At 35.1% G+C, this 12,542-nt stretch overlaps 1 protein-coding gene across 1 annotated transcript; it reads right to left on the bottom strand.

The window, feature by feature from the left end:
* Positions 1 to 4,729: 4,729 nt before the first annotated feature.
* hadh (hydroxyacyl-CoA dehydrogenase) lies at positions 4,730 to 10,333 on the bottom strand (the record flags this gene model as incomplete). Its single annotated transcript, XM_016269390.1, is given in 10 exon segments — positions 4,730 to 5,060; positions 5,063 to 5,118; positions 5,120 to 5,147; positions 5,224 to 5,340; positions 5,435 to 5,507; positions 6,195 to 6,284; positions 6,993 to 7,119; positions 9,374 to 9,519; positions 9,628 to 9,756; positions 10,235 to 10,333. Coding segments are annotated over 10 exon segments (906 nt in total), but the record flags the coding sequence as incomplete, so codon positions are not given.
* Between the last annotated feature and the right edge of the window lie 2,209 nt (positions 10,334 to 12,542).

Genomic DNA, 12,542 nt, shown 5'->3' with positions numbered 1-12,542 from the left:
AAAATATATCTTGTGGATCTCTGGGGAAACTTCAAAAGGCTTGTTAAAATGAACGAGAAATAAAATGCAGCTGTACCTCCGTGTTCATTTAATATGCATTTGAATATTCATGCAGCCTTAAATACACGATAATAAGGGAAATGATTTGCAATACAGCTAAAAAAAAAAGTAAAAATTAAATGGCCATTCATTTTTCTTCTTACAAATGCTCAAATTTTGGGTCTGAGAATATGTAAAGCATGGTTTTGATCGCGCTGAATGCACAATGCAGCATACACTGCTGTATAGGCTGATTTCAGTATCAGTAAAGCTCATCGAGTTGTTAATAAGTTCCTAACCCAAGCTTAAATATAAAGACGGTCTGATACTGAGACCAGTTTACGAAGAGTTAATAAAGTGTAGTTCTTAATAAAATGCTTGTCATTTCCTATGATTCACAGCTGAGATATAATTGCTAACAGTCTTTGTCCTGTTTCGACTTTTTCTGTGGCTGTTGTGCTCATGTCTGACTTTATGTTAGGCTTGACTGTTACAACAGATGTGTAACAATAGGATTGAACTAGGCCTAGTTATAAAAGCCAATGTGTGTTGTAGGGCGCCATCTACTGGAAGAAGATGAAATCAAAACGCGACTGCCTTGTGCTGTTATCGCTGGCTAATAGATGAATCTGATGCATTATCAGCTACAGTATCAGCATACTAAACTATCTGAATGGAAACGAGCACAAAATATTGAATCTGTCACATGATCTCATCATATACATGTTTTCATTAACAACACTTTTATTCAAGAGCATTTCACAAGGACTAAATGCTGGATGCTGCAGTAAATAAGTTGTTGTATTTCCTCTTGAATAAGCATAAAGTGTAATTATTATAATAACTAAACTACCCACTAGATTAACATTATTTGATAGAATGCATTAAATATGACAGAATATTGCTCAATAGCAAAAATCCCTTATGAAAATTAACCGTGGTTTTATTGTAGTAACCATGTTTTATTTTATTTTTTATTTTTTATGGATTACCATTTGTATAACCACAGTTTTACTATGGTTAGTGTAGCATGGTTAATTTGTGGTTAACTGTAGTAACCATGTTTTTTATTTTATTTTAAGACCTGGTTCATTTTCGTAAGGGACTAAACAACCTTAAAGCAACGTAAGCATTAAACCGTGTTTTAAATTTAAATATTAATTTAAATAGTACCACGATTCATTCATTTTAAATGCGTCTTATATTTGTATTGTGTCGTATTTATCATCTCAAGGCTCCAAGTTGGATCTCAAACACATTTTGTGAAAATAAGAACATTACATACGATATAAAACATAAGTTTAAACATATACAAAAAGTTAAAATGATGAATTGTCCCTCACATATGAATATGGAAGTGGTCTGATGACTCTGAATATTAATAATGATTATTTTAACGTCTTCACAAGGTACCTATGTAATCATAACATTATGTGAATACAGCAATAATGAATTCTGAAGTGTTTCGACTTCATAGCAAATGTTCGGATCCTCCAAGAGAGTCCAATTCAACAAGGGGGAAAAGACAAAGGAGATTTAAGCCATTTTTGCTTATGAATGAAGAATTTTGCATTCAATATAAGAAAATGAACAACACATTCGACAGCTGTGCGCTTTAGAAGAGCTCATTTCCTCGGTCTGATGTGGTTCACTCACTCCAGCTGCTCAGACTCGTGTCATTTCCCGCGGTCTGCTCTGTCTCTTCCGTCCAGTCAGTGTAATGGCTGTCTGACAGAAACCCTGTGCCACAGAACAAACAACAATATGAGGAGAAATCAGAAAAATAGCTTTTTGATATGGAAGACTCGCTGTTCCCATGAAGTGTTCACACGGACAGAATTCCCAGGAAGGCCCCATCGTGAGAGTGAGTTAAAAAGTTACGTTATTCTGAGAAATGCTCGGAAATCATTTGTTTGCATCCTTCACTTGGTTTAATATCGTATTTAATGCAATTAGACAATACATTTTAAAATAAACTGTACAAATAGATTGGTTGTTTTAAATAAAAACGAATAAAGGTTATGAATATTTCCATAGTTTCATTGATAAATGAGCAAAGCTCACAACGTCCTAAAAACCTGCATGCAAACTTGAAAACGTTGAAGGTGCAACAACTGGAATTATAAACTTGTGCATTTATATTGGACATTGCAGAGAGCTGAAAATATATTCATGAATTATTCATACGGCAAAGTTCTTACATATGTCTTTCCACACCAGGGGTGTCCAAACTCGGTCCTGGAGGGCCGGTGTCCTGAAGAGTTTAGCTCCAACCCCAATTAAACACACCTGAACCAGCTAATCAAGCTCTTACTACAATACAATACAAACTTTATTTCTATAGCACATTTAAAACAACTGCCGTTGACCAAAGTGCTTTCCAGCGACATTACATACAGTCACACAATCAAGATTCAACATTAAAATATAAAACCTGGTCCCTCTAGTCAATTCTAAAAGCTCTACCAAAAAGGTACGATTTCAATCTAGACTTAAAGGCATCCACAGATGGGGAAGATTTAATGTGCATTGGGAGAGGGTTCCATAATCGGGGAGCAGCCACTGCGAAAGCCCTATCACCCTTTGATTTTAATCTTGTTTTGGGAACATAAAGAATCATCTGATTCGAAGATCTCAAGTTTCTTGAATTTTGATAAGGAATCAATAGGTCAACAATATATTTTGGGGCAATGCCATGCAACGCTTTAAAAACCATCAACAAAACCTTAAATTCAATTCTAAATTCTACAGGCAACCAGTGTAAAGAAACCAAAACTGGAGTAATTCTCTCTCTCTTCTTTGTGCGAGTCAAAAGTCTGGCAGCAGCATTTTGTACTAATTGAAGACGAGATAATTGACCCTGTGAAATACCTATATATACAGAATTACAGTAATCGATGCGTGATGACACAAAGGCATGAATAATAGTCTCTAGGTCCTTAAAAGGGAGAAATGTTTTTTAAGTTTAGAAATAATTCTGAGTTGATAAAAGGCAGCCTTCACAACACTAGTAACCTGTTTATCTAAAACTAAAGTTGAATCCATTATAACCCCCAAATTCTTAACATGATCTGAAACACTTATCTTCATAGCGGCCAACCTACTTATAATTTCCTTAGAAGCAGAAGAAGGTCCAAAAACAACACACTCAGTCTTATTTGTATTAAGATGAAGAAAATTGCTTGCCAACCAGGCTCTTATCTCACCTAAACACTGAGCAAGTCCATCAAAGGATTGAGAAACATTTGGATCTATTGGGATATATAACTGTTTGTCATCTGCATATAAATGATACATAATATTATATTTACGAAAAATTGAGCCCAAAGGGCCCATATATAATGAAAATAAAATAGGCCCAAGTATAGACCCCTGTGGCACACCACTATGTAATTTAGCTGATGTAGAACACAGATCTCCAAGACAAACCGAGAAAGATCTATCTTTTAGATACGACTTAAACCATTCTAGGGCAGTACCCTTAACACCAACATCTTCCAAACGCTGCAATAAAATACCATGATCAACGGTATCAAAAGCAGCTGTGAGATCAAGTAAAATAAGAATAACTGCCTACTAGGGCCAGGGGTGCCCAAACTCGGTCCTGGCGGGCCAGTGTCCTGCAGAGTTTAGCTCCAACTTGCCTCAACACACCTGCCTGCGGGAGTTTCAAGTAAACCTAGAAAGACCCTGATTAGCTGGTGATTGATTAGGGTTGGAACTGAACTCTTCATGAAATATTACATTTCATCTTCCTCTTTATTGAACTATTATATAAAAGAAATGTCACAACTGTGCAGTTAAAACAGACCAAATGGTTCAAATTAGTTACGGAGGCTGTTATACTACTGATATGAGAGACATGAAACCAGCACAGCTGCCTCAACACACCTGCTGGTAAGTTTCTAATATGCCTAGTGAGAGCTTGATTAGCTGCTTCAGGTGTGTTTAATTGGGGTTGGAGCTAAACTCTTCTGGACACCGGCCCTCCAGGACCGAGTTTGGACACCCCTGTACTAGGCATACTAGAAACTTAAAGGCAGGTATGTTGAGGCAAGTTGGAGCTAAACTCTGCAGGACACCGGCCCTCCAGGACCGAGTTTGGGCACCCCTGTTCTACACAATGTGAAGATACACAAGGGTATCCGAGGACACTGAGTTTGTGATTTTGTTGCTTATGAAACTCAGAAGCCATCAGCAAACCATATTTTAGAAGTCTGCATAGCCAGGATTAAAGAAATATCCAAGCGCCAAAAGTTAATATAAAGCATTTGAATTAACATGATTCATACAGCTTAATTGTTAATGTAAATCATGTGTAAATACAGTGGCCACAATATGTTGGGATCTTTAAAATAAATGCCACTTGCTGTTATATTTGATCATTTATGAATGTTTAAGTGTAGCACAAGTGTTCAAATGCTTGCAGGGCAAATTTGATGAATTTCTATATTTTTATACTAAATTTATTTTATGTGCCAAATATTTTGATAAGTTTCCTTGACAGGGAACCGAGTATGAATAAATGATGAAACGGCGACATGTTATATTATAAATATATCTGTGTTACATATGATTGACAGAGATAAACAAACACACTATATTCACGAAAGGCTTGTCTTTAAAAATGCTAATGTCAATTTATGTCTATTTGACAATGAATGCAGAAAGGACAAAACACATGACAAGATATTTTCATACCTTTTAATGCCACAGACATTCAGAATTAATGAACGCAAGTCTTTACCAAACACAGCAAGGCACTAGATGTAGTGGACGACATTCCTGTCTTAAAGATCTTTTATGTCCCAACTAATTTGCATGTGTCCGGTAATTTCATACAGGACTTCCCTGGGAAAAGTGGTGTATCTGATCACTATCTTAACCTTTATACATTTATGAAATTCACAATCAAACAGTCTTTTCAGGACAAGTGGCTCAGTCCAGTGCCTTTCGTTGAGCCAGCTTTTGTTGTCTGATTTAATCTTGTGTTACTTGTGCTTGTAGAATCCCTCGCCGGTTTTCTTGCCCAGTTTGCCTTCTGCTACCAGTTTGTCGAGCAGGGGACTGGGGGCAAACGGGGTTATCGGGGTCCTTCTCATGCCAACCTACACAAACCCATAATTAGAAATCAACACAATACTATTGCATCAAAACTTGGTATGCTCAAATCAAAACACTCACCGTCAATAATAAACTTGGAAGTGTCCAATCCAACATAGTCCAGAAGCTCAAACGGACCCATAGGATAACCGGCCCCTAGCTTCATGGCCAAATCAATGTCTTCCTTGGAACCGTGACCTGCAGAATATACACACCAAGATGAAACCTGGAAATCTGAGACAAAATATGTCTGGGTACCCATTCATAAACCTTCACTGCTTTACGCGTGTACCTCTCTCGTGTAGTCGTACAGCCTCGAGCATGTAAGGCCCCAGCAGACGATTCACTATAAAACCTGGAGTGTCCTGAGAGGAGACGGCAAATGAGAGTGACTTGTGTTATTATTAGAAATAATAACGATAACTAGATCAAATCTGAAATTTAAGGTTGAAAGTTTAAGGTTGATTTGACAATGCCTTGTCTGAAGGTTGAATATAGTCATTTAAAAAGCTTTCTGAACGTTCATTTTCTATTGTGTTTTAACTCTTTACTGACATTTTAAAATTTTGCTAGCATGTTTCTAGCATGTTTAACACAATGTTAACATGACTAAGCATGTTTTAGCAAGATTAAGCATGTTTTATCGTGTAGCATGTATTAACATTTCTATCATGTTTAAGCACATTGCTAGGATGTTTTAGCATGTCGCTAACATGTTTTAGAATACTGCTAGCATGTTTAAAGCATGTCTAAGGACATTGCATGATTCTATCATGGTTTACCACATTGCTAGTTCGCCCTAGGTTTGTTGTTAGGCTTTGTTTTGGCACATTTCTAGCATGATTTAAGCATGTTTTAACATGCTGCTCTCATGGTTAAGCACATTGCTAACATGTTTCAAGCATGTTTAAGGACATTGCATGTTTCTATCATGTTTTACTATGTTGCTAGCTTGCCCTAGGATAGTTGTTAGGCTTTACTAATCAGACAGACAGACAGATAGATAAAAGATAAAGCCAACATAATAATATACAAGATTACACAACACTCATTTTGCATGAGACGGGATGCTTCCCCAAAGCTTTGCTAAACTCAAGGAGAGCATCAAAAGTCTGTTGGCTTGTTGCTGGAGCTTTAATCACCTGAGATAAAGACAGTCAAGTCCGATAGTTAAAGGAAAAGTTCACCCAAAAATGAAAACGCTGTCATTAATTACTCACCCTCAAGTAAGACCTTCGTTCATCTTCGGAACACAAATTAAGATATTTTTGATGAAATCTGAGAGCTTTCTGACCCTGCATAGACAGCAAGGGAACTGAAATGCTCAAGGCACAGAAAGGTAGTAAGGACATCGATAAAATAGTCCATGTGACATCAATGGTTCAACTGTAATGTTATGAAGCTATAAGAATACTTTTTTCAACGTATTCAAAATGTTAAACGTTAAAAACGTTATTCAACAATTTCGTCTCTTCCATGTCAGTCTTCGCCGTGTGTTCACGAGAATACCATGACGCATACATGTGCATACCTCTGATTGTAAACAAGGCGCAGCGCATGCGTGTTCTACGTCAGAATGCAGGGTCAGAAAGCTCTCGAATTTCATAAAAAAAATCTTCATTTGTGTTTTCCGAAGATGAACGAAGGTCTTATGGGTTTGGAACGACATGAGGGTGAGTAATTAATGACAATTTTCATTTTTGGGTGAACTATCCCTTTAACAAGACAATGAAACTACATGCTTCATATATTCAATTAAATGCAAGCTTCAATATCTTGAAGAGATATTGACATTTGTATTAAGGTGGATAGATGAGCAGCAGTGAGTGAATCATAAAGTCAATCCAAACCTCCACGAGCTTCATCATTGGAACGGGGTTGAAAAAATGCAGACTGCCAAAGCAATCTAATCTGGCCGTGGAGCTGGCGATGTCTGCGATTGGCAGGGAAGACGTGTTGCTAGCGAAGATAGTGTGTCTGAAGAGACAGCACACATCTGAATGATACAATAGTAAACCAAGCTTCATTATTCATGCTTAACAATATGCAACAAGAAAGGCGATTACTTTTAGCGCATAGTACAAGTATGTAAATTAGAAAGCATAAATTTACAGCAAAATTAAACACTGAATATAAACTCTCTTTTCACAGCTCTTCAGAATACTAGATTCTGATTGGTCGATCTCTGCATTAAATATTTTTGTATAATGACGCTGAACAGTGTAAGTGACATTTGTCAACATATTTCCTACATAGCTCTGCTCTTTACTTTCATATAATTTCAGCTTAATGTCTATGTATTTATTTATTTGATAAGTAGCAGTGTAATTAGTGGCCGGCTTAATATACAGTGACTATAGGAACACTGATGGAACAACACATTTTTCAAGAAAATAAATCGTAAAATTTTGTTTTTTTGTGTGTAATATCTAAGTTAATAAGTGTTCAAAACAATCACTTCAGCAAAGTTTGTAGCATATTCTGTTTACTTAATAATTCAAACGATTTCATTTACTTTTATTCAATAAATAATAAAAAATACAGAAAATATCTACTTATAGTGCTTGAAGAACATCCCATAATTTAATACAGCTTTACAGTAGTAACAATAAATATATTTTATTTAGTGGTCGACCGATATATCGGCCGATATCTGCCATTTTTCAAATATCGGCATCGGCCGATAAGTTTTTCTGTTTGGCCGATGTGTTCGAGACTTTTATTTTGACGGCGCCGAGAACGGCTGCGGTAGCGCCTGAGCACACAGTGCTCACATTCTCCCTCTTGTTCGCTGTTGTCATTCGGTTCTGTCTAATATGGATAGAAGTCTATCTAATAATCAGATAGAACTGTTAAACCAAGGAATTAAAATGTATACAAAAAATTATTATAACGATTGCTTTAATATTATTAAAGGCAAACTTTATCATACTTTCTCGTTTGTCGTCAGCATTCCGCAAATACGCATTTGTATAATTTAAACAAATCTTTGAATGACTAATGAACATTTAATTTCACAAACCTTGCAGACTTAGTTGAATCTAGTTCAGATCTTGTGAAATGTGCATGTGACCTGCATGATCACGTGTTCTGTGACGGTCGGTCCTATGGTCTGTTCGAATTGAATACGGACAGGAGGAGGGTTCAGCTTCACTGGAGACGCGCGATTGACAAACTTTAAACTCATGACTGATTTCAAATTATGCTGTGCTTTATGCATTTGTAAAATGAGTGTTACCTTGGCTTTATTTGAAAAAATATGATTCCCAATGCACACAAACTTCCCAGAATACTGAGTGTCCTGTTGGTTACAGTATTTACTTCCTTTTTAATTATATTTTTTATTAAATATTTATTTATTTGTGAAAAATACTTTGTCTTGTAGAGTATGAGTATGTTTATTTTACACGTTTATTTTTTTATCCATTTTCAAATGATTTCAAATTTCTTAAATATGAATTAAAATAAATAAAATAATATCGGCTTTTTCCCAATGCACACAAACTTCCCAGAATACTGAGTGTCCTGTTGGTTACAGTATTTACTTCCTTTTTAATTATATTTTTTATTAAATATTTATTTATTTGTGAAAAATACTTTGTCTTGTAGAGTATGAGTATGTTTATTTTACACGTTTATTTTTTTATCCATTTTCAAATGATTTCAAATTTCTTAAATATGAATTAAAATAAATAAAATAATATCGGCTTTATATCGGCCACCCTGCTTTCCAAGATATCGGCATCGGTATCGGCTGTCAAAAAACCCATATCGGTCGACCACTAATTTTATTATATGATTATCATATTTTTAAATAAGATGCTTACATTATAAACATGATGATCATCTCTAAGGTGGACACCCAACTTAATACATGATATTTACCATCTGAATCTAACCATGTAATGTCAACAAATGGAAAAGCCAGCCAGCTATTTATTATCATGTCAATTATTGTGCCTATACCCCCAACAGCAAGGGTACTTTTTACTCAAAATATCACAGTTTTACATATTTTTCAGCTATTGCAAAACTGTTGATTTACTTGAATAAAACTATTCTTATTTGCTACATATATCCATTGAAAAGTTTCAATTACATTGAAAAATATTGAGTTTTTGTGCCATCTAGTGGTTAAGAGGAAAATCTAATTAAATGCACCTTTAGCCCCATTGTTTTTTTCTTACTAATATTTAAACTGTGAAGTGAAAAAAAAAAGTGTATTTCCTACTCTGGGGCCGCTTTGTCCAGAGCTCCAAACTGATCTTGTTTGACTTTTAGATTTTCCACAATAGCTTCCACCACAAGATGGAAGATCTACTAGTCTGTGCTAGTAGAGATGTTCTTCAGGACTTTCTGAATGAAGGCCTCTCCATCCTAAAGAACGTGAGCCACAGTTATCTTTCCATGACTGAATGAAGGATAGAGGACGACTAGTCCTTAAATCTTTGTGACTTCAGTTCATGTCTGTGCTGTCAAACTAACCTCAGGCTTTTCTGCAAATTTCTTCTTTGCCACTCTCTTCAGACTAGCCTCAATACCCTTTGTACATTTCTTCAGTATGTCCTCAGATGTGTCCACCAGCACCACTGAATGTCCTGTGGATGCAGCAACCTGGAAAATAAAGAAATGAATGAGGCGCACAATGTCATTGTCGAAGTCAGTTGTTGTGATGTAGACAGCAACTCGTTCAGTGACCACTTCAATGAGAAACACTGGAAAGTGTAATTCAGGGTATAGTCCACCTAAAAATAAACATTCAGTCATCATTTACTAACCCTCATGTCCTTCCAAACCGGTATGACTTTCTTTCTTCTGTGGAATATAGTGTATGAGTGTCTCAGTGTTGTTTTTTTGACTATACAATAGAAGTCAATGGGTACCAAAATGGTTTGGTTGCCAACATTTTTCAACATGCCCTCTTTTGTGTTCCACAGAAGAAAGAAAAACATATGGATTTGGAACATGGGTGTAAGTAATAATGACCGAATTTTAATTTTTAAAGTAAAAAAAATATGTATTATGCAGTATAAACTTCATACAGATTCAGTAGATGTTTTATATACACAGAAACGATAGGAATGCAACAAACCTTAACTGTATGCTGGATAAGTGAGTAAAAGGTCACTCTTTGACATGAATTTATACGACTTTCAGTTATAAGACACTGTGTTTGCAACAACTTGGCCAAGATTCATTCACACATCATGGTCTTCGCAATGCAACTATATGCACCCTGAAACTATTAAAAGAATGATCTTTATCAATAACTGTGTGATAGATGAGTTCAGCCCCGACAAAAACGGTGCAAAACGTTTTTTAAACGGAAACGATGGTGCGTTGCAACTATGGCGGCTGAGAAGGCCATTCTTTGTGTTCTTTTTGAAGAATTTTCGGGGGCCTGATGAAATCGGTATAAATCCGTGTTTAATACTGCAAAATACGCTCGATGGTACAGTCATTGCCCTTGCCCTCCAGAATAAAAGAGAACATCCCAATTTGTGGAAACTGTGGTTCCTAATTATTGTGATCCAACATTTGCCTCGCATTTCAGGATGAAAAGACAAACATTTCAGGTGAAGGATAATCCACTTCTTACCTCCGAGACTGTGTTATGATCTAACTTATTATTTTTATTGTGAGTATTAGGCTTATCATTATTGCTGATCACTGTTGTTGTGCTATGATATTGTAATATTTACCATTATATAATCAGAGGGGCATAGAAAAGTTTATGAAAGTGTCACTCCATAATACAATAGCAAAATATATAAATATGTATAGTATTTTTATGTTACATTAATCAGAATTTAGCACACATTCCTTATGAAAGGATATGGACCAGAAGACATTGCAATTACTAAATGATATTTAGACAGACTTAAAGAAGTTCCAGATCTATACTTGTGCCCTTATTATTTCAGTTATTTTACCTTTAATGTCAATAAACATGTGCAAACAATATACTTGGATGTTAATTACATTGTGCGAGCTGTCTCTTTAATACCGCGTGGTTTATATACATGCTGCTGCTGATTGGGCTGACATGTTTGACACACACACCAAACAAGGGAAAACTCATCTCAAACCCCGTTGCACACCGTTTCCAGGAAACATGTCGTTCAACCCGGAAACCGTAGCAAAACAGTGCACACCGGTTTGAGCTTGAACTTGCCCCTGTTGATATGTGTTAATTGTTCTTGAAAAGGTGTGTTTTTATTATTAATAACAAATGCGTTTTAATGTAAAACTCCACTCTAATGGTTGATTACCATTTCTAAGCATCTTTGTAAAAAGAAAATTAGGAAATTAATAAATTTCTTATCATTGTACAACCGCGTATAATTGCTGTTATTTTCTATTTTCTTTTTTCGTTGTTACTGTAATACATTGTGCAAGATTGGCGTTAATAAATGATATTGATTTTATATGCATGCTATTACATGATTTAAAATAATTACAGCCGCAGATATATAGATTGTGTTTACACTTATCCTAAACTCATATGTTCAAATATTAAAATCTACATTAGAAATACAAATGATTACGTTTAAAACGATGATGGATTTTCAAAAATTATCACTCTGCCCACATTTATAGCATTATATCCTCCACAACAAACAATTTCGTCTTTAACGTTTCATCAACAGTGTATTGATTAGGGTAAAAATAAGCGATTAGTGTAGTTGTTTAGTAAGGAAGCAACAGTTTCAGTGAAGAGCTTGCGATGGAACATGACACATGATGTGTGAAGAAAGTTAAGACAAATCAAGGTAAATATTGCTTTTCAGCTGAATATTTTATTGTGCATCATTTCCAATCAAGCAGAATTTTTGTCAAATTATACAAAAAGTGTGAAAATGGTGTGTATTGGACATGAAATTCAAGTTATGAAATTAGCCTTAGCAAGACTGGCCATTTTATTCCAAAAATATTTCAATTTTACTTTCCACCACAAAATGAAATTAAAATTAGTGAGTGTTGTTTTAGAGAGCTTTTTATTCCAGGATTTCACAGAATCTGTTTTCAGGTCCATAGTTGAACACCCATTCGTGTTTTTATGATAATAACACTAAACCATATTTGAAAGAGTTTTCTGCAATAATCCTTAAAAAAAAGTATTATAATAATAATAATAACAATAACAATCTCATAGCACAGTAACCAAGTAATCATTTTGAGATTATGAATTGAATATTTTAAAATAAATGTAACAATAAAACCGAAATATGCTAATACAACACTTAGGTATGTGTTCTTATTTCTTGAAATTGTTCAGGACAATTTTTACATAAAATATTCTCAAAACCTTTTGGGAAAAAAAACAGTTCAGTTTTACTAGATTACGAAATTAATATTTTAAAATATATGTAATTACAAAACTGAAATAAAAAAGCTGA

The sequence above is a fragment of the Sinocyclocheilus grahami genome, unplaced genomic scaffold, assembly GCF_001515645.1.
Source record: "Sinocyclocheilus grahami isolate Dianchi unplaced genomic scaffold, SAMN03320097.WGS_v1.1 scaffold51.1, whole genome shotgun sequence".
Lineage (NCBI taxonomy): Eukaryota > Metazoa > Chordata > Actinopteri > Cypriniformes > Cyprinidae > Sinocyclocheilus > Sinocyclocheilus grahami.
The sequence above is the reverse complement of the archived record's forward strand: the minus strand, read 5'-3'. Positions and strand labels throughout refer to the sequence as shown.